This window comes from Glandiceps talaboti, chromosome 18 (genome assembly GCF_964340395.1).
Source record: "Glandiceps talaboti chromosome 18, keGlaTala1.1, whole genome shotgun sequence".
NCBI classification, from domain to species: Eukaryota; Metazoa; Hemichordata; class Enteropneusta; family Spengelidae; genus Glandiceps; species Glandiceps talaboti.
In genome coordinates, this window is record NC_135566.1 from 9,108,145 (window position 1) to 9,130,953 (window position 22,809).

At 36.8% G+C, this 22,809-nt stretch overlaps 1 protein-coding gene across 1 annotated transcript in view; it reads right to left on the reverse strand.

Moving 5' to 3' along the window:
• Window positions 1–22,809, reverse strand: part of LOC144449073 (uncharacterized) — a 33,634-nt gene that overhangs the window by 6,142 nt on the left and 4,683 nt on the right. The window contains exons 6-46 of the mRNA XM_078139492.1: window positions 22,344–22,485; window positions 20,304–20,514; window positions 19,510–19,696; window positions 18,764–18,963; window positions 18,155–18,415; window positions 17,051–17,259; window positions 16,512–16,632; window positions 16,025–16,216; window positions 14,999–15,208; window positions 14,300–14,574; window positions 13,820–13,964; window positions 13,415–13,633; window positions 12,964–13,132; window positions 12,314–12,600; window positions 11,959–12,159; window positions 11,610–11,748; window positions 11,319–11,502; window positions 10,766–10,981; window positions 10,456–10,645; window positions 9,654–9,853; window positions 8,878–9,109; window positions 8,311–8,517; window positions 7,952–8,057; window positions 7,658–7,774; window positions 7,188–7,355; window positions 6,847–6,995; window positions 6,590–6,718; window positions 6,121–6,259; window positions 5,388–5,574; window positions 5,009–5,214; window positions 4,658–4,770; window positions 4,264–4,383; window positions 3,990–4,118; window positions 3,310–3,531; window positions 3,017–3,154; window positions 2,716–2,893; window positions 2,312–2,443; window positions 1,783–1,920; window positions 1,360–1,490; window positions 953–1,097; window positions 150–310 (exon numbers count right to left, since the gene is read on the reverse strand). Coding sequence (XP_077995618.1) covers window positions 150–310; window positions 953–1,097; window positions 1,360–1,490; window positions 1,783–1,920; window positions 2,312–2,443; window positions 2,716–2,893; window positions 3,017–3,154; window positions 3,310–3,531; window positions 3,990–4,118; window positions 4,264–4,383; window positions 4,658–4,770; window positions 5,009–5,214; window positions 5,388–5,574; window positions 6,121–6,259; window positions 6,590–6,718; window positions 6,847–6,995; window positions 7,188–7,355; window positions 7,658–7,774; window positions 7,952–8,057; window positions 8,311–8,517; window positions 8,878–9,109; window positions 9,654–9,853; window positions 10,456–10,645; window positions 10,766–10,981; window positions 11,319–11,502; window positions 11,610–11,748; window positions 11,959–12,159; window positions 12,314–12,600; window positions 12,964–13,132; window positions 13,415–13,633; window positions 13,820–13,964; window positions 14,300–14,574; window positions 14,999–15,208; window positions 16,025–16,216; window positions 16,512–16,632; window positions 17,051–17,259; window positions 18,155–18,415; window positions 18,764–18,963; window positions 19,510–19,696; window positions 20,304–20,514; window positions 22,344–22,485 — 7,205 coding nt within the window. The remainder of the gene's footprint in view (window positions 1–149; window positions 311–952; window positions 1,098–1,359; window positions 1,491–1,782; window positions 1,921–2,311; window positions 2,444–2,715; window positions 2,894–3,016; window positions 3,155–3,309; window positions 3,532–3,989; window positions 4,119–4,263; window positions 4,384–4,657; window positions 4,771–5,008; window positions 5,215–5,387; window positions 5,575–6,120; window positions 6,260–6,589; window positions 6,719–6,846; window positions 6,996–7,187; window positions 7,356–7,657; window positions 7,775–7,951; window positions 8,058–8,310; window positions 8,518–8,877; window positions 9,110–9,653; window positions 9,854–10,455; window positions 10,646–10,765; window positions 10,982–11,318; window positions 11,503–11,609; window positions 11,749–11,958; window positions 12,160–12,313; window positions 12,601–12,963; window positions 13,133–13,414; window positions 13,634–13,819; window positions 13,965–14,299; window positions 14,575–14,998; window positions 15,209–16,024; window positions 16,217–16,511; window positions 16,633–17,050; window positions 17,260–18,154; window positions 18,416–18,763; window positions 18,964–19,509; window positions 19,697–20,303; window positions 20,515–22,343; window positions 22,486–22,809) is intronic.

The window sequence follows — 22,809 nt, forward strand, 5'->3', positions numbered from 1 at the left end:
CATGTTTTACAGTATAATTGTCACGTACTAATAATTCATGGAAAGTCATTGACAAAAGAACCAAAACAACTGTCTCCATTGTACATTGATTATGGAAACATATGATAACTTAGTATGTAATTACAACAGCGTCTAAAATTTTATCTTACCGTGACGCCATCAGAAGATGCTATTGTATACAGCCCTGCATGATTTACAGCCATGACGTTAGAATAATAGGTATGCCCTGTTTGTAGATTTAGATCTGAAAAGATGACTTTAGATACATTGGCTTCATGGACACTTAAATTGAATGGTCTGACGTCTTCACCTGTAACGTAGAAAGGTATTGTCTATCAGGTGTTTAGGAGTAAAGAATAATTGATTTCGAATGACAAAAAAAATTACAGAGATACCACTTTAGGAAATAATCAACCAACCAACCAACCAACCAACCAACCAACCAACCAATCAATCAATCGATCAATCAAAAACATAGTCTTAATGTCTTTCCTGAATTTCTCAACAGATAGTGCGTTCCATAACAACGGAGTGGCATGTGAAAATGAGCGTTCACCATACAATTTCAGTTTACAATGAAGTACGTGTAGTAATCCTTTATCATTGGAGCGAAGTACACGAGGGACAGGGGTAGTACACATCAGATCCAAGATGTAAACAGGTGCAGTATTGTTAAGTGCCTTGTAGGTGATTAAGAGTACTTTGTACTGTGTGCTACGGTGAACGGGTAACCAATGTAGTTCCATGAGAGTTAATGTGATGTAGTTCGATTTCGTGACGAGTAAAATAATTCTGGCTGCAGAATTTTGAGCTCGTTCAGATCTACAATGATCACTGAATAGTAGTAACATGTTCCGAACTATCAGTCACCGTGCATTGAATTTTCATAAAGTACGTTATTTTTGCTTTGATCCGTCTGCTATTCGAATAACAGTGATTAAGATCATCATACCTTGAATGTGTGAACTGATGGCTACCAAAAAGTGGCTTATTTCATCTTTATCCGGGAATACGTTTTTCCAGGAGACTCCAAGGGTCAAAGGATTACTGGAGTAGTCAATGTCAATAAGGTTACTCCCATCGGTAATATCCTTGACCTGGAAAGAAGGAAATACACTTTAGTTGTACAACTCGTGAGTTATAAGAGTTGTGTTATTTGTTCTGTAATTTGATAGTTGGCCTTTATGTTCACCCTAAGACACAGGCACTCATTAAGAAAACATATTTACCACGAGTTTCTAAAGGTCTTGTCAATGAATAAACTATAATTTGGAAACAGTTAATTCACTGAGTAGTGAAGACAGAGAATTCCTTCCTTTATGGAATATTAAATTTTGTTCTGCTATTGCAAGATTTTACCTTTCGCGACGTTGAAATCGTAGGGTTTGTAATGTCTGCTTGTATTCCATCAGATTCAAAGACTGCATATGTTTGGTCATCATACCATGCCTTCACATAGAACACATACTGTGTATCGTGGTCCAGGGAACCTTGGGAATGCAATACATAACTGGAATAAGTTGACTTGTTGGGATTGTTACTCCAATTTTAGAGTCACGGTATTGTCGTCGTAGTACACGGTTGAATATACTTCAATTGTTGATATAATATATACATTTTAGTAAATGGAGTGGTCATTTTGCGAAGCCTCGAGGTCATGTTTCAGTCTCTAATCGCCAAGTGTTTTCATGACATGGTTGGGCGTTACATATCAAGTTACGTTCTCTCGCTAAAATTGACTTTAGTAGGAGATAAAATGCTTGTTTCTAAAATCTTACTTACCATTTTTCAGTGAGAATACTACAAATGTATCCAAGCCAGCTTCGTGCCATATTCTTTCTTTTGCTGGATCAAGCAATCCGGCACCAGGTGTTTCGCCCTTGCTTCCAGCCGTCCATTCATATCGTTGAATTGCAATACCTATACGTATATAGTAGCAAAATACAACACAAATGGATGTCAGCGTATACGTATTTTAATATGTGTACAAGTACAATAATTAACTGTACTGTATGTAGCAGAATATTATGCAAACACTGAGACAACGCAGATGGATAAAATCTATAGGGAAAGAATTTATCAGTGAGTGAGTGAGTGAGTGAGTGAGTACTAGTGTGAGTGAGTACTAGTGTGAGTGAGTGAGTGAGAAGCTAATGAGTGAAAGTAATGTGGTATATTGCAAAAAATAATAAAATTTGATAAATAAATATATAAATAAATGAATAAGGAATGAACGTGGTATGTGTTAATGGAAAAGATAATAATACATAAATAATAATCATAATGGCAAAAGGTGTCATGAAAATCATACCTGAACCAATATTTCGCCATTTTGCTGCAATGGTGCATGTCGATGGCGTGTAATCATAATCTTTGTAATTGTCGTGGTCATCATGGTAGTCTAACACATCAAATACTTCAATTTGTTGATGGTCGCTATCACCTACAAAAGAAAAACACTTATATGAACGCTTAACGAATGTCTTAAACAAAATATATACCTTTATACATCTGTTGCAATATCATTTTAGTGATTCCATGCATGGTTAGTAGTTCAGTCACTTCACCGAAGTTTTGAAATTTATCTTCTGCAGGCATAACCAAACGTTATCTGCCACAAAGACATAATCAACTGTATCTTTCGAAATGGATACAAACATTTCCATGACAACATCATTATAAATACAGAAATACTGAGTGCATTTTGACAATTACCTGATACATCATTACAAGGTGAATAATCTTCCAGACAAAGCTGATTCTGTGGTGCACACGTACAGTGTCTAGCACATGATTGTACATCACAACGTCGAAGTATCGATAAAACACCACTGGCATCATTCGATCTGACAATCACAAATGTTTCATGAGCTTCGTAGCTTCGTAATCCAACCTGTGAGGAGAAATGAAGTTTATAGCAAGAAACGTTGAGAAAACGCAAATATGTACATGACTAGTCCACAATTATGTATAATTCATAATCGTTTGAAAGTACTGAATGCACATGACTGCTTACCCCATTCACGGCCCATATGGTGCAATATATATGTTCTCCAGGAACAAGATCTCTTATAAGAGGAATCTCCAATGTCTGAACACTTCCTTCGTCGTAATGTGAGACTCCATCAATGTAGTCTGTACTCACACTTAAGCCCTAAGATAAGGAAGAAGTGACAGACACAGAATTATTTAAATGCTACAAATTACAATATTAGTAAACAAAATCAGGTGAAGTATATAAGATTGGTTTCTCTAAGATTCTAGTACAGAGCCCCCAATCAATGCATCTATCTTGAAGTCTAGGTTTACCTGGGTTAAATCCCACAGGCCAAAATTTGTACCAACTGTTACACCGTAATGGCTTATCCCTGAATGCAGGTCTGCAAAGCCTAGCCACGCTAAGTTGACGGAAGCCGATGTATCTCCTTGACTTTGGTGGTACGTCATCCAACCATCCCTGTGGCGTGTCAGACCCGCTGCATGATCAGTTTCAACAGCAAATGTTCCAACAGTCGGCGGGCTCGAATCAATCTGAGATAGAACAGGTTTCCAGTAAGTAATAATATTTGGTCATGATACAGGCTCTATTCATAAGTATTATATAGGGCGATTACTTAGGATATTACAAAATCATATTCAAATTCAAGTAAATAGACCTTATGAAACACATATGTAAGTCAATTGTAATTAACTACCAAATTGCGACAGTAATTGAAAAAACGATACAAGATCTACATAATTATGTAAACAAAAAGTTTTTCTTTCCAATTTTTCTAAACATTGTCCATCTCTTTCGCACATTTTATAAGTCTGTAAAATCTATGGTATTTACCTATTCAAAACCATGTTTATAGTTATAGAAATAACAATTCAAAAATCCAACGCTATACGCTAGTGCGAGTGAAGTTGTTTAAAAACATCGCATTGTTTTCCTGCACAGAACCAGTAAAGTTCATGAATGCATAGCAAAGAAAAATGACAGTGCTTACCAAAATTCCTTCTGTCTCGCTCTCAGTACAAAGTTTAGCAGCATTGCAAGCCACTACCTTAACATAGTAGGTATTACCATCGTGCAGTGTCAAGTTGGTAAAAGTATATTCGCGGACACTTCCTCCGACCTGCAATAGTAGACGATGATTTTTTTTAGTATCAAACACTATCAAGGTTTAGGATAATGCAATAGTAGAAAAGAAAGAAAACATACATAAACAATGTGACAACTGCATCGCAGTTAATGTGGATTAGAAAATCAAAACATCATACCTTGACTGGCGGGATAGACATGTCTGACTGGTGATGTGTAAACACTGACAGCACATGGTTCTCTATTGGACTCTCTGGATCGCTGAATTCCCACTGTATACGTAGGACGGAACGCCATACCTACGAAGAGTGTGTTGAATAATCGAAAGGAGATTCCATTAATTTAGTTCTCATGTCACGGATAACGGAGTATGTAAAAATACTAGTATGTATGTATGTATTTACACAAGAGGAATACTATCGACTTATAGTTCTGTGCACAGTTTTTAGGCTATCGGGTTATTTGCTTACTTTGGTAAGCAGTACTTGGTGCATATGTGAACTTGAAATGTTCCAAAGGGTATTTGTATAATAGGAAGGAAAAAAGTAATCAATAGTATATTGTTAATCCTACCTGTGTGTTTCTTGTTATTGAGCCAACTCTCTCAACGAACTGGATTTTATTTGCTATTGCTGGAGGGGATTGGTCAACTATTATGCCATTTGATGATGATTCGGTATATAGTCCTGATAAAATAATTAGCAACGTGGAGTTACAATACAATTATGACTATTTAGTTCTACGTAAATAATTCGAGTATTTCCGGATCTCTTTCCATCTTATGAGCTGGGTTAGGGGATATCAGCAAGAAACATGTACGAATTTGCTTAATATACTTGCTTAAAGGAGTTTATGATCGATTTCATAATCTTATGTAAAATTTACAAACTTCAAGTTATAAAATTAAAAATACAAGTTTCATACCTGCCCTGTTGTACGCCCTCACTGTCACATATAAAGGAGTGTTGACAGGTAAATTTAGATGGGATATAAAAGCTTTTTCTGTCAGATGCAATCTGATTGGTTCAAATACGTCATCACCACCTGGTGTTGTACCAGCGAACCATTCATAGTGAGAAAGTTGGGTATGAGGATCATGGAAGTTGTACCAATGAGCTGCCAATGTTGTCCTGCAAAACAAATACATATCAAATCTAAAGACAAAAAATAAAGGTATAACAAATGTCGTAAATTCAAATTGGAATTGCCCTCATTAAACGACTTTTCGATATTCTGAATGAAATCTGACAATGGTGCACTGAGAGTCTGGATTAGAAATTTATGAAAGTTTTTGTAGTTTTACCTTGATGATTGAAAGGAGTGGTCAACGTCACTAATCCCATCATACACCATTCCAGCAATTGGTGGTGAGTCATCAGCAATGATACCATCTGATGTCACTGTTGTACATAGATCAGCTGCATTACATGCTGTCACTGTTGTGTAGTATCTTATTCCAGGTTGAAGACCAAGATCTGTGGCCGTCATTTCTGAAGAAATAATTAGTATTGCGCAATTTAAATTCAAACAAGTCTTCATCGAAGACATAGATAAATATTGGTGTCCTTCAGTGGAAATAGATATGGGCTTCAAGATGATTTACGTGTATATATCCAATATTACTTATGTGTATGATTTGAAAAAGAACACACTCACATACCACAAAGCTTAGAATGTGTTATGCCAAAAGGGTTGTTTTTGATACTATAACGATCAAAGTCGGGATCATACCTAACTATACCAGACAAAACTACATACTATATTATGAGATGATACCTAAATCACTAGCATCCCTGTATTATACTTTCTAAGCTGTTGTACAAATAGTTCATTTACATTGTATTGATATTACATGTGTCTGATTTAGTATATTTCTATGCCACAAATATCTTATTTTTATCATTTAGAATGTGCTTGTCCAATATCTCACAATAGTAAAAATACAAAATGTAGCATTCCCAATCCTTCTAAGCTGCTAGGTTTAGTTATGATATTGCAATACTGAGATATACTCATTTCAATAAAGGCAACAATACCTGTCAATATTCCAACGTTATTTTCTTCAATGACGTCATCACATCCGGGACAGCTACCGATTTTAACCGAGTACCCGACAACTGTTGTATGAGGATCGTGGAAGCCATCCCATCTTGCACCGAGCGAATCTAAATTTGTCTTTAAATAGAGAATGTAAACATGATCATAGGACCAAGGTTTTCACTGGGGCCATTGCCACTGCTAATTAACCACTTTTGCGGCATGTCATTTTCTAAACAAATTTCTGGGAAGACTACTATTACTGACCAAGTATAAAATGATTTCTACTGTGATTTGCAAAGCAATATATTGATGGAAGCTACGTTCCATGTTATTGTCCGCAGTGTTGGCATGTACGACTACGATAAGGAGAACCGATAGGTATTAATAGCTGTGACTGTTGGGAGCCAAAGTGGATTTTGAATTATGAAAGACTTGAAGAATCATAGCATTGTATGACATCGGTACCTGGAAATCCTTGTCTGCAGAATCTTCTGACACCACGCCATCATAAATAGCACCCTCCTTTGGTGGTGTGCCGTCGACAACCACACCCCAGGATGTTACTGTGGTCGATAACCCCACACCATTATACGCCTATAATAGAAAATGTCCTTATTTTGTATTACACAATGACTTGATTGGATGTCTCAAATTGCGCGACATACCACATATCACAAGATGACATTTTGCTGTCAGTAATGTGTGTGTCTAAACTTACTTACCTTAACTGTCACGTAGTAAACGTGGCCTTGCAACAACGTCATACTATTGGTATCGTCGGTCAGTATTTCTTTTTGGTTTGTAGCTGTACATGGGAACACATCTGCAATCCCAGGTTTTGATCCTATACACCATTCATAGTAGTCGATTCCTGGGGAAGACAACATTGCATATATTGTATAATGAAGACATATACTTAACCTTATATGATTCTTACAAAATTGTGGAATCTTTGGCCATCATGGTTTATTTTACGAGCCAAGAAACTAAGGGTTGATGTCTCATACCAGCCCCGAAAATTGAAAGTTCAACGGCAAAGGAAAGGAAAAAGATTAGTACATACCACTTTCAACATCATCAAATACTCCATTCCACGTAGCTGGCAGTGATGAGGTAGACGTAACGAAAGAACCTCCAACGTCAATCTCTTTGCCAGAGGTAGTTGGAGGAGTAACATCTACTGTGATTCCATCGGAGATGCTTTCAGCCGAACGTCCAACAAAATCAAATGCTACATTTAGAAATAGAAAGATAGTAATAAATGAAAGCAAATAAGGTTATTACTATGAGCTCCACACGAAGCCAGTGACATGCCAAATGTTATTGTGTGAAATTTATCTAAAAGTGGCAGACGAAAGAGAGCAGGCCTACTTCAAAAACACTTGTATTCAGATGTATCAAAATGCCTCATCTGTTTCAGAATTTTGTCACATAAGACCAATTCTATATTTGATATTCTGAGTTATTAATAATGCTTTTATGCCTTGTACGTTAAGAGAAAGAGAATAATGTATAGTATGTCAGAATTATTACCTTTAACTGTAACGTAATATGTATGACCACCCTGTAAGTACAGATTGTGCACCACAACCCAGTTCGTTACACCGACATCTTTAAAGTTTTTGACATCAACTCCATTAGGCGATGTTCCTATGATAATAAATAATAAATAAAGATTTCCACTGTTATACCCTATTTCAGTAAGAAACAGCTAATTCAACGATGTGATATGAACGATTGTGATGATTACAAGTCTACGTTTTTCTAAGTCTATTTTGAAATAACTCAATGCATCTTTTGATCCATTGATCACATTACGCAACTCACCTACTGCTGTCTCATATTTCCTGATACCAGAATGATGAGTTGTTTGTCCATGTTCTTCAACATCATAGAATTCATCCCAGTGTACTACAAGGTCTGATGTGGATGTCTGTATAGGTACAATAGGTGGAATGAACTTGACAAAAATAATTTTCGGTAGATTAATGGGGCCATATTTTCTTGCGTTTGAAACAGCTAGTATTATTTTCTTTCAACCAATGACAGGTATATATATCTGTAGGTTATTCAATACTGACGTCGGATGTTTCATTGATTATATAACTGCACATTATGCACATCTGTGGCGACCACTGACAAAGAACACAGTCCGGTTATTTCTCGTTTATGAAAAATTAACTGACCTGATAAGTCGCTTTGTTCCACCCAATCCAAACTTTACCATGAGTAGGGGGTGTGAGATCAACAACGACTCCATCAGAACACAAAGATACCTCCGGTAGTATATGCTCTGCTTTCTCGTAGACTTTCAGTGTTTCATTTGCACGTACACAAACGTAATATCTTTGTCCGTGTTGAAGCTGAAGGTTATCAACGTTCACGTAATTGTTCTGTGTTGAGAAGAGAGCATGTGTTGGTTCACATTTATGATTGTGCTGAAAAAAACCCGCTAAAGTGTCTTTTCCGAAATTTCAATAACCATAACTATGAGCATGGCGATACAAGTACAACATGACAACGTAAACAAGACTTTGTGGGTAAGTACGAGATTACAATCTTCTCGAGTAAATGTTATTAGTGGAGCCATGAGAATCACATGGGGGCCATTCTGTTGCTCTGGACCCATGTTTACCATAGACTGTAGACTACCAGACGATTGTTTTTTAAACCTGAATTTTAATCCTAATCCGAACTGGGGTTTTATGTATTTTAATCAGTACAAATTGCAAGACAGTAACAGTACAATTTACCTGTGTTTGTCCACAAGCCAACACTTCAGGTGCATCACACTGATAGGATTTGTATGCCAGACTGTTCCCTGACGTTTGATATGCTCTTCGATCAAGGCCTTCATAAGCTACAATTTTCCATTCGTATACACCGTGTCGTAGAGTTGGCCATACAGCTGACAGCTTATGCTGAGAGAGCGTATACTCAGCATCTGAATATTGCCAATGAGCGTTTTCTTCCAGGATAATATCCCTGAATACAGAAAACGTATGCTGGATATTACAAACGTTTTTTTTTCTGAACCATACGTGCTATCCTCTAAGTTTATGATTTACGCCAACTAATTCATAAAATAGAATTATCTATATCCACTATATCTACTTTCTCACAGTCCGAAGATTTATTCTTACTCGTTAATTTGGCAGTTTCACCAGTTTGTAACCGGGTGTGTAGTCAACGTCTCAAGTCATCTCGTTTCTATATTACAGTTGTCTCTTAAATACATGGGAAAGGGAATGTCGATGTTGATCTGTTATCTATGACAAAACTCACGAAAATCACACACCGACGCTTAACAGAACTCATCAATCCAAACGTAAAGCATATTACATTTTTGTCCGTGATTTTACAGCTATCACAGACAAAAGAAGATATTATAACCTGATGTCCATACGTGTTTGCAAAGTTCAACCACCTGGCAATGGATAATCCTTTCGGTAGAGGCAATGATACAACGCGTTTTTCCTAGTTACTATACAATAACGTGGTTATTCTGTACCTGATACAACATACTCACCTCACTTCTGTCCCATCAAAATCCCCAACACTATCGATCACAATATTCGGTATAACATGTCTTGGATCAAATGCTTCACAATCTTTGATATCTTTGTAAATATCAGAGTACAATCCAGCTTTGTTGTAACCACGCAAACCAAGTCTTATACAATCCGTGAATTCCAACTCATCAGATGGTAACGACACAGTAGCTTGCAACTTGGAAGGAAAATGAATGAATATAGTTTGATCTTTCTATGAATACACACATCCTATTTATTGACAGCATAGCAACCTTCGTGAACTTATTTGGTTTGTGAATCGGTCAAACTAAAAATAGTGTTGCTTGCATGGAACTACCAATGTGATGTGTATTGGTTTATAATATTTCAATCATTTAATTGGGTAATCACAAATATCCCTAATCCATAACGAACCCAAGTACTTGGTCTTGGTGAATGAATCAATCTTTGGCGTACGTATGACAACAGACTTCAAACTTTTCCAACCCTGAATCAGATGACCAAAAACGATGGAAATATTACTTGTTTACTGTAAGTTTTTACGGATATAACAAAAGGATGAACGATCACTCTCTGCAAAGTGCACTCGTGTTGTTGGAGAATTCGAACCAATTCATGAATGTAAATGTCAATCTACTGGCCCAATGACAAACACACGGTCGGTATACCAGAATACATTATCGCGAAATGCTTTTTATTCATCAGGAATCAGCAATTCACTGAAATGTTCTCCTTGTCCTCGTATGAAATTAAATTTGCATTTCTCCCAAATTTGTAAAATATCCTATCAAAACTTACCATATCATTTTCATAATGAATCGAGTTGATTTTTTGCCACGGAAACAATAAATCGCCAAACTCTACCCAGTTTGCAGTGGTCTTAACATTCAAACACCATCCGTAATATTCCAGTGGGTTTTCATCAAGTATATGACTGAGTTCTTGTTGTTCAAATGGATGCCATTCAAAAGTCAATGTTCCACTCTCACTAAAAGTAGATACGGCATAAACATACGATATTACTGATCACATGTGATTAGGTGTAAAGGTAAATGACAAACTCTGAACTAAATATATTATTGGACCGCTAACAAGTGATTACACTTACTTGTAAGAAATATCTTGAATGTCCATCGTTACAGGAGGTTGAGATATTATCCAAAATCCATCACTTACAACCGATTGAAAACATCCATCTGGATGACAAAATCTTACAAATGATCTGTAGTGGTGTCCTGGTAGTAACGATAGTTCGACGACGTTGATATATTGCTGAGTTCCGAAATCATGAAATTCAGTCACGAAGTCCCAAAGTGCGTACGAACTGTTGATAAATTAAGGATATAAAAATAAATGCAATCTGATGACTAATAGCAAAACAGTTGCTCTTAATATGGTAGCTATGAGAACAAAACATCTACTGCATTTTCACGGCACAAAAATACCAAACCAAGCCAATGTTGCAGTTATGCCCCTGGAATCAAACAATTACAGGGAATAAACTAGTATCACTTGCACCCAAAACATAGCGAGAAAAAGCTATGCGCACTATCACATAATATTTGTGCCTATTTCTATGCGGATTATTTACCGATATTTTCTCGCTTGTAAAATACCAAATCAAGCCAAGTCCAAGATTTTAGCCAAATCCAAGATTTTACCTGTTCAAGGTTTCTTCTCTTTGTAATGCCCACTCTGCACGTGTAATGAATTGCAAAAACTCTTCTGCCATCGTCCAGTAAGCAGATACCGAGTTTGTCGATGCTTGGAAATCGATATCCTCTTCACATTTCCCTCGCCTATCATAATCATGGTGTACAGGTGTGTTTGGTCCCCAGTCCGATGCTTTGGTATAACAATAAATGGTAGTGACTTGTCATTAGATGTTGAAGTCATAAAACAGACCAAATAAATTACATTGCCATGCAAAGTCACAAGTAAGTTCAACTTACAGTTATCTAAAGCACACTTTTGACCATCATAGAGCTGGATGTCTTGTAAGATATCTGTACCATCTATGATGACAACACCGTCAGAACTAACAGTCACATTTCCAACTTCTGTCGAAGCTTTAACAGTGACGTAGTATCTCTGTGGGTGTCGAAAAAAAAAGACGGGTGCATTTAAAAGTAATTTGCTTTGTGAATATGAGTCTAGACGTAGACGTTTAACATAAAAATATATATCCCATACCCTCAATACAAACAATGACATATATAACATGAATTTTGATCTGATCCTGTCTCGCCAAGATGTCTGATGAGACACGTTAGATAAAATCGTACTGTATGTTACAAATACCTGAAGGTTGTTCAAGTTCAATCCTTGAAATGTGTGGCTTGAGTTTGATGGCGCAACAGCGATGAAATTCACTGTGTCATCATTCCCTGGAGATGTACCAAGTGCTATTTCATAGAGTATGTCTTGATATGGATGGTGGAATCCTGACCAACGACAATACAGCTCAGTTGTACTCGTCTGAAAGTCGATATCGTCTAGTTCCTACAGTGGAGATATAACGACACCCGAGTCATGATCAATTCTAATAAATTCATTAATTCATGAGCATGGAGGTAATGTGCTTACGGTTATCTTATAGCTGAGTCTAAAGTGGTCTTATTTCTTCTTCTTTTGTTATAATTAGTAGTGTATTTACCCCAATTGCAGAAGCCTCTACCGGGTCCTTTGTCTCGTAGACGTATCCTTCCATTGGCAAAAGTACGTCGTGTCTGTAGGGTTGTGACGTCCCGATGACACTAAGTCCAGCAGTGTTCTCCACCTTAATGGAGACATAGTATACTTGTTGACCATGAAGATGCCAATGTAAAGAAGAGGTTCCTATGGCTACACAGGATGGTGGGGTTGTTGCTGGTTGACAAGGATCACTCGATATGCTTTCTATCGGAGTGAATGGTATAAGATTAGCGCCACCATCGACGTCACCTGAAAAAAGAAGATAGACAACACCGATCATAGTTTAACAGACAGTTATAATGATGGAAACATGTTCTAGTAATAATACTACAGTACTTGGCCTACATCTCACTACAAAGCTTTAACATATGCAATCATTTTACTTTACTATAGAAGTCACGGACATTGCTTAATTAAACGGAGGCGTAGGCCTAGTTGAAGTCTTTTAAATATGGAATGTTAAGTAGGGATCAGATCACACTCAACGACACAGTCTTCTGCAGTATACCAGTCAGGTCAGAAATTCACGAGGACATACATCAAGTCTGTGCAACAACACAGCTTTCATTGGCACTTGCGCCACAATTGTCAAAATGCTATAATTATACTAACCAACAGCAGCATCATAGTTAAGTGGGTCCATGTCTTCGTCATCATAGAACGCCCCCTGTGTCCATCTAGCCACAAGGAACTCCTCATCATGTACATCTACTTCTAGATTTACTAGTAGATCTCCAGAGAAAATAGGAGGCGTGATTTCAACAACCACTGGTCCAATGATCTGTCAATGATTGAGAACACTAATCAATCAATCAATCAATCAATCAATCAATCAATCAATCAATCAATCAATCGATCGATCGATCGATCATTCATTCAATCAATCAATCAATCAATCAATCAATCAATCAATCAATCAATCAATCAATCAATCAATCAATCAATCAATCAATCAATCAATCAATCAATAACAGTCAAACGACCTGGTGTATACAAATGTAGGATAAAGAGAGCTGTTCATAAACTTACAAGGCATTTCCCTTTAGACGAACGTAAACCTTACCTCTTCTTTAGTTAGACCAGCTCTGTTTGTTGACTTTATGACAATGTAAAATTCAACACCTTCACCAAGGTTAGGATGATATCTGAGGAACTCTGTATGTCCTTTAGTTGATGTGAAGGGCATTATATCTGGATTCATTCCAGATGGCGAACTGCTTAAACCAACGTTGTAGTCGAAGACTCCACTCTCTTCGTCTTCTCCCTTCCATAACATGTGGAGCTGAAAGTTGGCAAAGATATGATTGGAACCAGAAAACAAAATTACATGATGACCCTTTTCCAATTTATAACCTTACATGCGAGGATTTTCAAATCAAAGCATGAACAACATTGAATTTAAATGAACAACTGTACTTTTAAATGACAGAGATTGGTTTTACTTGAAGAATTAATTTTGAGAACTTACATGGTTTTCCTTTCGTAGAAACCAACGGACACGGTAGCTACCGAATGAGATGCACGTTGAGTCTGAGAATGTGATGTACGTATTGTTTACACCGGTGTCGAGAATCAGGTATAAATCGATTGACGTTGAAATTACAGCAATATCTCTGTTAAAACCAAGGGATTAAAGTGATTAAGTATAATTGTGTATTCATTAATACAACTGGACTTACCGCTCTGTGCCAAAACTTATGATATACTTAACACGTTCCACACACAACTCGAAGTAAAATCAACGGTGTCTTGCTCTGCAACTAAATTAACCATTTCTTGTACCATGATTCCATCAATACATACGGTTAAAAAACTTACAATGAACAAAAAATGTCAAAGTCATCTGACAATGGCCATGAATGTTGATTCAATGATTGATGAGTGACACTATAATAAGACTCAAATGTCCAGGATCGTATTAAATGGTCCCTGGTGGACTATTTATTACCTGCATACTTGTGACACATTCATAATTGGTTGACGATATCTTCGTTCATTGACGAACCAGTATGAACCGCTAGCATCTTTTAGGATCCCAGGCTTTCTATACAGTTCGTCAATTTCAACAAGGCTAATACTTGGTTCAGTGATATCTATGGTAACACCGTCAGAACACACTGGCAGTGATGGCTCCAAAGCTTTGTTGTATGCAATCACTGTACAGTGGTACTTGCCGGGACCTGGAGCTGTCCATTGAGTATGTGTCGATGTTGTATTCTGCAGCTGTAAGAAACCACATTCATTTATCTTTGTGTTGTAATCATAGTTTAGGCTAGGACGTCGTTAAATTGAGGAGGCAGTATAGTGTTATGTATGGGAGATGATACCAAATAATAATGAATATACATATACAGACTCTCACATTGACCGAACTATTTTAGGGTAGACTTGAATGCGTCCAAATATTCACCAGTTTTACATCAATCAGGGTAGCTCAAAGCTCTTGTTCTGAACAACGTTCATGTTCAAACAGACTCATTTCTCGCATTTTGCTATCTCAATTTTCGTATTGTTTTCTTTGGTTTATATTTTATCCGATTCCAATCATGTCAATCCAAGACTGTATGTAGGTATAGAGTTATTCATTCAGAACTCTCGCACGACACTGACATAGTTCCTGTATCTGTATTACATTTCATATACTTACAGGATATTGAGTGGGAAATGATATATTGCTGTACTCCTCCAGACAACTTTCTCCGAAATGATAAACATACATCATGATGCCGCTTTCCCTGTCAAAGAATCCATCCCACGAAGCGAATATCTCATAGTCTTGCTGGAAGTCAAGATCTACTTCACCAGGTCTACTGTCATGAATACTGCCCTGATGGGGTGGACTTGTGTCAACGCTGATCTGAAAAGGAAATTTCAAATGCTTTGTTTGAGCTATGCGACAACGATAATCATGGCTCTAAATACTGTTGGAGATCTTACTAGAAGGTAAGGTGTGCAGATTCAATATTCGGATTGGATTCACCTCTTGCATTTGTATTTCTTGCAGAGGGCAATCTGATAAAGACATAGACTACATGAAAGACACCGCACGTCGCTATTATAAAACATATGACATAAACATATCTATCGAGCACGTACTCAATCCAGTATATAACTATTACGTCTGATGACCAATCGGCATAGCTTTACTTTTACAAGTCAAAACCATATACCTGGCTGCGCATTTGCATATTCCACACACGGCACACAATTAAGATGTAGTGCAAGTTTTCGTAGAAACTGTTACAGAGACTCGCGATGTCCTTCATAAGTAGTCATTGTTAGTATTACAATGTATATCAAATCATCACCCTCTGCAAGAGACAGTCACATGCAACAATTATATTACACGTGAATGTATGCTGCAAAATCAATCTCGTATAGTCAGTCGTTCTGACTCAGATCTGCACAGCTAACGTATTTGTAATGGAATGCAAGGTAAAACTGTTACATTGGTTGTAGATTGTATCTGGAATTTCAGGCAGTGCCGCAGTGGCATACTAATAGCATTAGTGCTAATCAAAACTTTCGTTTCCGGCAAATCATACAACTTTTACGCCTCTCAGGATATGATGCAATATTTGACAGGTAGAAACCTGGCATGGCCTGATGTAGCCTTGTGCTAGAAACATAACTACAAGACATCAATGGTTACAGTTGTTTGCATGAAGATTACCTGAAACTGACGTGTTGTTTGCAGTCTGGCGTTGTTGGTGACTGTGATAGTAATAATATAATCATAATCATGGGTTCCTATGGGAATGCTCATCTTACTGTAATCCAGTGGAATCTCATAGTTTCTATAGTTACACTCCTTGTCCTTGGGTATACAAGCACAGTCTGGTGGATCACATTCCGGATTAAGAGCCTTAGGATTTGTACCATATATGGTATTGATTAGTTTTCAAAATCTCAACAATATATATATAGCTTAGATATACATAATTCCACGAATAATTATTTCATAAGGGCTTTAATCCTTCAATGAAAATATCCGTTAATAATGAAAACGAAAATGAATCCCCAAGGGCAATACGTCGCTATACCTCTCGTTCTCTCTAATTCCAAGCTACTTGCCCTACACTATATGTAATATGACTGTTTGTCATATCATTCCCTGTATTGGCTCCTTCTATAAATGACATCTAGTATCCTATACTCACTGATGGTTTTCTCACAGCTACAGTACCATTTCCATGTACTATATCTTCATCTTCCATGTCATGCAATGCCCAATGAATTGTGTACAAACCACTGTGGTCATCAAACGCTTCAAAAATGACCCTTGAACAGAAGTGAAAGCAATACGTCATTATCGATCGCAATTAATTCTTCATACCTGCAATCCCATGAGTGTCAAACTGGCCACAGTGACTAATCTGCTACATTGTTCGAAATATTAAAATTTACAGGCACTACTAACCGAGGATGCTAATAAAGATGCAAAGTATACATACAGAACGTTACTTAAGATGAACATAAAAATACGCTACAGATGATAAAACAACCACTTCTAGTATTAAAATGTTATCAGTGAAAATCTGAAAGCTGCAAATGGATTAAGACTTTGAAAATAAAATTGTACCAAAATAGCATATGGCAAATGATGCATCCCTATGTGACGCAATATTATTCTGTGATGCACCACTGTCATATGCAAACATGAACATAGGGACTTTCTCAATACATTTCTGACACCAACCTCATATTGTAGAGATCTGTAGAATCATGGACAGCCAAAAACGTGACTCCGTCCTTAGTCAGATATATGTCGCCAAGTACAGGAGGAGAAGAATCAATGTGAACTGTTACGTTGTCAGTAGCTGCATTGCCCATAACATCGAACACCTTCACCCAAATTCGAACGGTATCACCATCAGCACGAGGAATGTCCAGCTCTATTTCTTCATCCTGCAATCAAGTACGGGGTTAATTAATATAATTGTCCAGGCTTGTACTGCAATCATTGTCTCCTATTATCCAAGTTAAAGCAACAGTTAGCAACATCATAGCGTCACGACAAGAAGAATTAGAGTAGTTGGATTTACTGACTGGATAAGAATAATTTGTATTATACATCACCTGTCACCAATCTCGCATTCTGATTAGTCGAGAACCCTGCAGATATGCAGGGTTATTTTTCACAGCAGCCGTACGCGTATTTTAAGCTTGTTGTATCACGTGGTCACTGTACGTAGTTCCCCCGTGTAAACAAACATCACAGATGACTAGAAATTCAGCTACAACGCACTATTTCGAATGCAAATTTAGTTTTAAACGTACAAAATATAATCGTTGTATACTATACATTTTAATAACTTGTTACAGGGGAATTGTTTATCTCGAAGGATAATCCTCGAAATATTAATGTGTAATGTGAATTGCCATAATTCATACCAGGGTAGTTTAATATATTAAAGGTGGTCGATTTTTTATTCAAATTAGAAGTTGTGATAGGAAAAACGGACAATGGTAATTAAAAATAAAATGAAATCTTTGAAATCATTCCGTTTTGTTTTCAGTGTTATTTTGGGGAAGGAAATCTTACTAATATTTGCTGAAAACTATGATTATTTAACAGTAATAAAACCAAATAATTGCGTATGGATTAACCAACTTTGGCATTATTCAATTATTGGCCACTACTTCCGGGGCTTGTCAGCATTTTATTCATACAGTCAGTCTAAATGACATTTGCAATCGATTTAAGAGAATCATGTAAGATAAAAATACAAATAACGTAGAATTCTAGTACACAATATTCATGAAAATGTTGATCTTTTAAATTCGATATTACTGTACTCACTAAGAAGTTTTCAACAGTTGTATAATCAGCAGGTGATGATAAAGTATCTCCTCCTTGATGATCGACACTAAATGAAATGAGTGCACTGACTGTTCCATTGGCATTTGGTATGGCCTGACGTGACCTAGTGACAGGTGGCTGTCCAACCGGATCGTCATACTCGTCATCAATGTAATATAAATGGTCAATGTTAATCGAGCCAAGGAATCCATTCAGGTGATGATGCTCATTTTTGAAGTGGCCTGGCCATTTAACATGTACCTGTAATATTTTAAGAAGCTATGTGATTACTTAGACTAACAAACTCACTGTTTTGTTTTCCCACACACGTAGGTTTACGATTGTCTAAAAGGCCCGTTTAGAATATATTGTGTGTGCCATAGTCAAATAAACACACACACACACACACACATACATGATTTCGATGTGCTTGATGTAAGAACACAGAAGACTTCCAAGATTTATGAAAAACAACCTTAAAAGAAAAAAAAATATGTTAAAATAATGTGTCTTTAAAATTTCATTTTAAAGCAAAGAGGCGCCGATAAAATGACTATATCATATGCATATCTTATATATTTTAAACATGACACTTTACAGCATTCTCACCTTAGGACGTACTGGTAGAGAGTCGTGTGTATCTGTTTGCCATACCAGGTCAGAATCTTTTGAAGCCGATGCAACCCATAATGGATAATGTCCGATCTGGTCTAATTCAACAGAATACGTATCGTCGAATAACACATACCGTATAGCAGATTTGTGGTTCTCGGCATTGTCAGTAACAGTTAATTCTACACAATAATTGCCTAGGGAGGAAATCAAGAACGTGAAATAGTTACTATCAAACCAGAGTGACTTTAGCAATAATGGCGACACAATGTTTTTTACGTCTCACACAAAGCTTTTTGTTCGGAATCACGTGAAACAAAATACAGACACTGATAGGGCGTAAGCAAATAAAATGAAACATTTATCTCACTGTCAACATAAATAAACATCACTGTCAGATGAAACAATTGCAAGGAAGATTGAAACTCTATGACTACAAGGTACATTAGACCAGGGGAGCCCAGTTTTGTTGTTGTTAACTTTCGTCATATATGAGAGAGAGAGAGAGAGAGAGAGAGAGAGAGAGAGAGAGAGAGAGAGAGAGAGAGAGAGAGAGAGAGAGAGAGAGAGAGAGAGAGAGAGAGAGAGATACTACTGGCATTTAAAAGGGATAGAGAACAGTGAGTGACAGCCTATGTTGATTCTTAATTATTAGTATACATCATGACGGATTTGTAGCATGTTTACCACTTTAGATGGTTAAAATACTGAAATATATTTACTCTATATATAGTAACAATTACCTGGGTCAGTAACAGTAATTGAGCAATGGGATGCTGGTGCTTCCTCCTCACATATTTTAGCATTGGTTTCGCTAGTATCACATGTGAGTTCACCGTTATTAGACTGGGTTGGCATGACCTTAACTCTGTACTTGTTAATTCTTGATAAATCATCTTCCCATCCAGACCATGTAATCCGTAAGGTAGCCTGTCAAAATGTATCATCGTTCAAAAAATTGAACTCTGAGCTATTATTCCTATTTGACATTCCAACTATTTTATGTTGTTGTAAATATCTACTTAAAATAATGTTGTAGCTGCAACCTTCCGTTATACCCTAAAAGGGAGAGATTATATATGTATACTGTAAACGACAACAAAGAAAAGAAATGTAAGTTTACAAAACGTAGTACTAATACAATTTTCAATGAATCAATGTTCATTTGCCAAATGCGTGTACATTATTAAGACTATACTTTCTCAACCTGCTATTTCATAAGGTATTCCTGTCATTGATATACTGTATACCAAGTACTCGTCGTCAGATTAAGGAACAAGCCGAATTTACGGGGGGGGGGCTCAGAAGAAGATGGGAGGGAGGAGGAAGGAAAAAAATGGAGGTTTGATCGTAAAGGGATGGCTCGAATATTCTGATGTCCCGAAAGGGGGCCACGAAAAAAGTTTGGTCATGAACCACAGTAAACCTCAGTAGCAGTCGTTTACCAAATATATTTGCAAATTTTCCTGCGGTTTTGCTGCAGTAAATTCAACATTACCGAACTAGTCATACAGAAACCATATTTACACATACTAACCTGTTTGGTAAATGGTGGTCCTCTATCCAACATCACATTGGCGCAAGTAGTTGTTACAGCACATTGATATGGCAGGTCAGTATCGAAAATAAAACTCGCAGTGTAAGATAATGTTCTACCCCTGTAAGTCTCTCTTCTCCGGCTACTTGGGGTCGGATGTCCCGTCAGATCAATAAACCCACCATTGGTTGCCCTGATTGTCACACCGACCCTGTCCAAATTGCAGAAACATCATGTAACAATGTGTAACGCTTAATGTCATCATCGATTTCAACATTGCCTTGTACTGTATTTATGTATTCTGTATTAAAGTATTTTACACATTGAATTTGTTTCACTCTTCACAAAAAGGTCGACATGTAGATAATTAAGTTTACAAATGATAATTAAAGCATACACATGTAACAATTTTTGAATTTAATGAACATATACGTTTCTTGGCAAATGATATTCCTTTAGTGGCACACCCCGTCTTTATTTTAAGATGCTGCCACCCTAAAGACGCAAGCACGTCCTTCAACTTTGGACTTAGGTGATTCGAATATGTATAGCGCGGTCATAGCATACTATCATGTTGCCTAGTTCCGGGTTCTCTAAAGCCGCGAGTTTAGAATCGTATACAGGGACAGTACTGTTTGTTTTTATTAGCAAATGCAATGGTGTATATTCTATTTATTAGGAGATTAATGTAAAATTTATTCGAGGACGTTCTAAAACCCGTACCTCCCAATTTCTGCGGGTGTTTTATTCTTACGCAAATTCAACTACCATTACTAGCATTGCCCGTCGCCCCTGTACAGATTCGATGTATTTGTCAAAGAGCAAACTCAAATTAGCCAAATGTTACAGGTAATGCGCATGCCATTTTGATAAAGGTATTCGAAGAAGTATGTTTTTTTTTAGTTTTGTATGGTTGACATCAACCACACAGAGTAAAATACAATATAATTTGAGACAAGGTTAATGTGAACGCATACCTTTAATCTTGAACTTTGACCCTGGGAATCTACTGTGACCCTATTGTGCCAAATGGCAGTTACCCTTTAATATAATGCGAATGTCATAGGTCAGTGTGACTTAAAGTCTTACTTCTATAAACATACTTGAATGATGTATGTCAATACAATTCGACCTTGAAAATGAAAGTAAGTCTAAAGTCTATAAATACAGGTACATACATTTAAATTGAGTTTCTATGAACATTTATGAACAGAAATTTCGAACTTTATTGAACACATTCCGTTTTGAGGTTTACGATGAAGCTCAAGATCAAACTTCGAAGCCTATGAGGAAGGTTTCTTTCTCTTACCTCTTTGGCCATAATTGTCAATGTCGTGAAATGACGTGGCGTATTTATATACCATAGAGTATCTCACAATTTACGTTAGTTTCAAATTTAGTTCTTGATGTCACAGATATAGCTGTCCACGGATAGCCCATGGCTCATTCCTATAGCAACCCAATGCTGTTCCTTTTACTTTGGGTCCAACGAGACCTCTGTTGAGGGAGCACGTAGGAAGCGGTTGGGCAAAAATGCATTGACATTGACATTGATAACATTTATCATACAGTTTGTATATCCCTAAAAGGTGTGTTTTCATGTTAAAATGGCTAGGGTTTTAGCATAGTTTTACATTGTCATGGAACTTTAATCTGATTGGTCAAATGGCAGAGGAGAAGTAGAGATTAAACGCAAATGCTGGTGACATTATTTTTCATACCCTTAATAAAAAAATATCAACGAAACCTCATACAAATAAAAAAGCAAATTGTGAAATCCAAGGAATACGTTTGCCTTTTAAAAGAAAATGGGAGATACGATCCCAAAAGCAAACATATTTGACCATTTGTTGGACCCGTATGATCGATGCCAGAACAAACAACAATACCCCCAAAAAACAAAACAAAAACAAAACAAAACCCAACAACAACAACAACAACAACAACAACAACAACAACAACAAATACACAAAAAACCCACCAAAACCATGCACATAGCTATAGTACATTGGCATAAAGAAGAAACATGGAGATACATACCTATCACCATGCTGGAAGGTATGTGTTATGTCGTCGGATATACTGTAACTTTTTGGACTTCTCAGTGGATTAAGATAACTCAGTGAACGCCCGTTGCCGGTATGAGTGTTTTGATCTGCCATATTCCATGATCGACTGTTGCCTTTCAAATGAAAATTAATTTGATCAGTCATTCATCAGCCAGATTGTCAAAGTTATTTCATTTACTCTACCTCACTGAGGTCACTCCATGAATGGTTGACAAATGTGTTACTAACTTTGTAGCATTTTCTCTCTCAAATCATTAAATGTGTCCTATTTATTAATCACTCTTATACTAAATAGTGTGACATTTAGCTTAAAGATAGGTGCATATTTTTTTTTTAATAGTTGTAGTATTGCAAAAACATAATTTTTATCTTTTAGAATCAAAAAGTACTACATACCGTAACGAATTATATAAGCAATAATACAACCAATCTGTTGT